General features: G+C 45.6%; 1 protein-coding gene across 1 annotated transcript in view; it reads right to left on the bottom strand.

The window, feature by feature from the left end:
• Positions 1 to 433: 433 nt before the first annotated feature.
• Positions 434 to 866, bottom strand: part of rgs9bp (regulator of G protein signaling 9 binding protein) — a 9158-nt gene continuing 8725 nt past the window's right edge. The window contains exon 4 of the mRNA XM_020588344.1: positions 434 to 555. Coding sequence (XP_020444000.1) covers positions 434 to 555 — 122 coding nt within the window. The remainder of the gene's footprint in view (positions 556 to 866) is intronic.

An 866-nucleotide genomic window follows, 5' to 3' on the forward strand; every position in this document is an offset into this window, starting at 1 on the left:
TTGTGAATGACTTTGCAGATTTTATGGCCAGCGTTAGACCTCATTATGATCGTTTTCTTATACTGGGTGATTTTAATATACATGTGTGTTGCCCTGATAAACAACTGGTGAGGGAGTTTTTAACTACTATTGATGCTTTTGAGCTGACGCAGTGTGTGTCTGGTCCTACACATGAGCGGGGACACACGCTAGACCTTGTTCTTTCATATGGTGTGCCTGTCACTAATTTAAATATCTGTACGAATGCTTTTTCTGACCATTCGTCTATTGTTTTTGAGGCAAAACTGTTTTGTACAGCTGGTGCCCTGCCGGCGCCTGCTCGGCACCGTCGTGTACTGAACCCATCCACTGCCGGTCTGTTTAGCACGGCGTTTGAACAGGCAATTGCTTCTAACAAGGCTGCTGGAGATACGGAGGGGCTGTGCGCTTGGTTTCAATCCTCTTGCAGCCTTATACTGGACTCTGTGGCCCCGATGAAAATCGTGCGGCCTAAAACTAGGATGGAACCCTGGCTTGGCACTAGAACTTGTGTGGCCAGACAGAAGTGCCGCAAAGCTGAAAGAAGGTGGAAGAAGGATGGACTGCAAATTTCACTGCAAATTTTGAAGGACTGTTGGCGCAACTATCAGAGGACTGTGGAAGAAGCGAAGCGGGAGTATTTGTCCAGTATTGTTGTAGCTAATAGTCATGATTCACGTGTATTATATAACACAATCGGGATGGTGTTAAATCCCCCGCAGCCTGTCTGTCAGGAAGCAACGGTTGATTTATGTAATAAGTTTTTATTTTATTTTAATGAGAAGGTTGCTACTATAAAGGCCACTGTGGTTGGGTTAGTGCCCGATCCATCGGTCTTTACTCCGTGT

The sequence above is a fragment of the Monopterus albus genome, unplaced genomic scaffold (assembly GCF_001952655.1).
Source record: "Monopterus albus unplaced genomic scaffold, M_albus_1.0 scaffold531.1, whole genome shotgun sequence".
NCBI classification, from domain to species: Eukaryota; Metazoa; Chordata; class Actinopteri; order Synbranchiformes; family Synbranchidae; genus Monopterus; species Monopterus albus.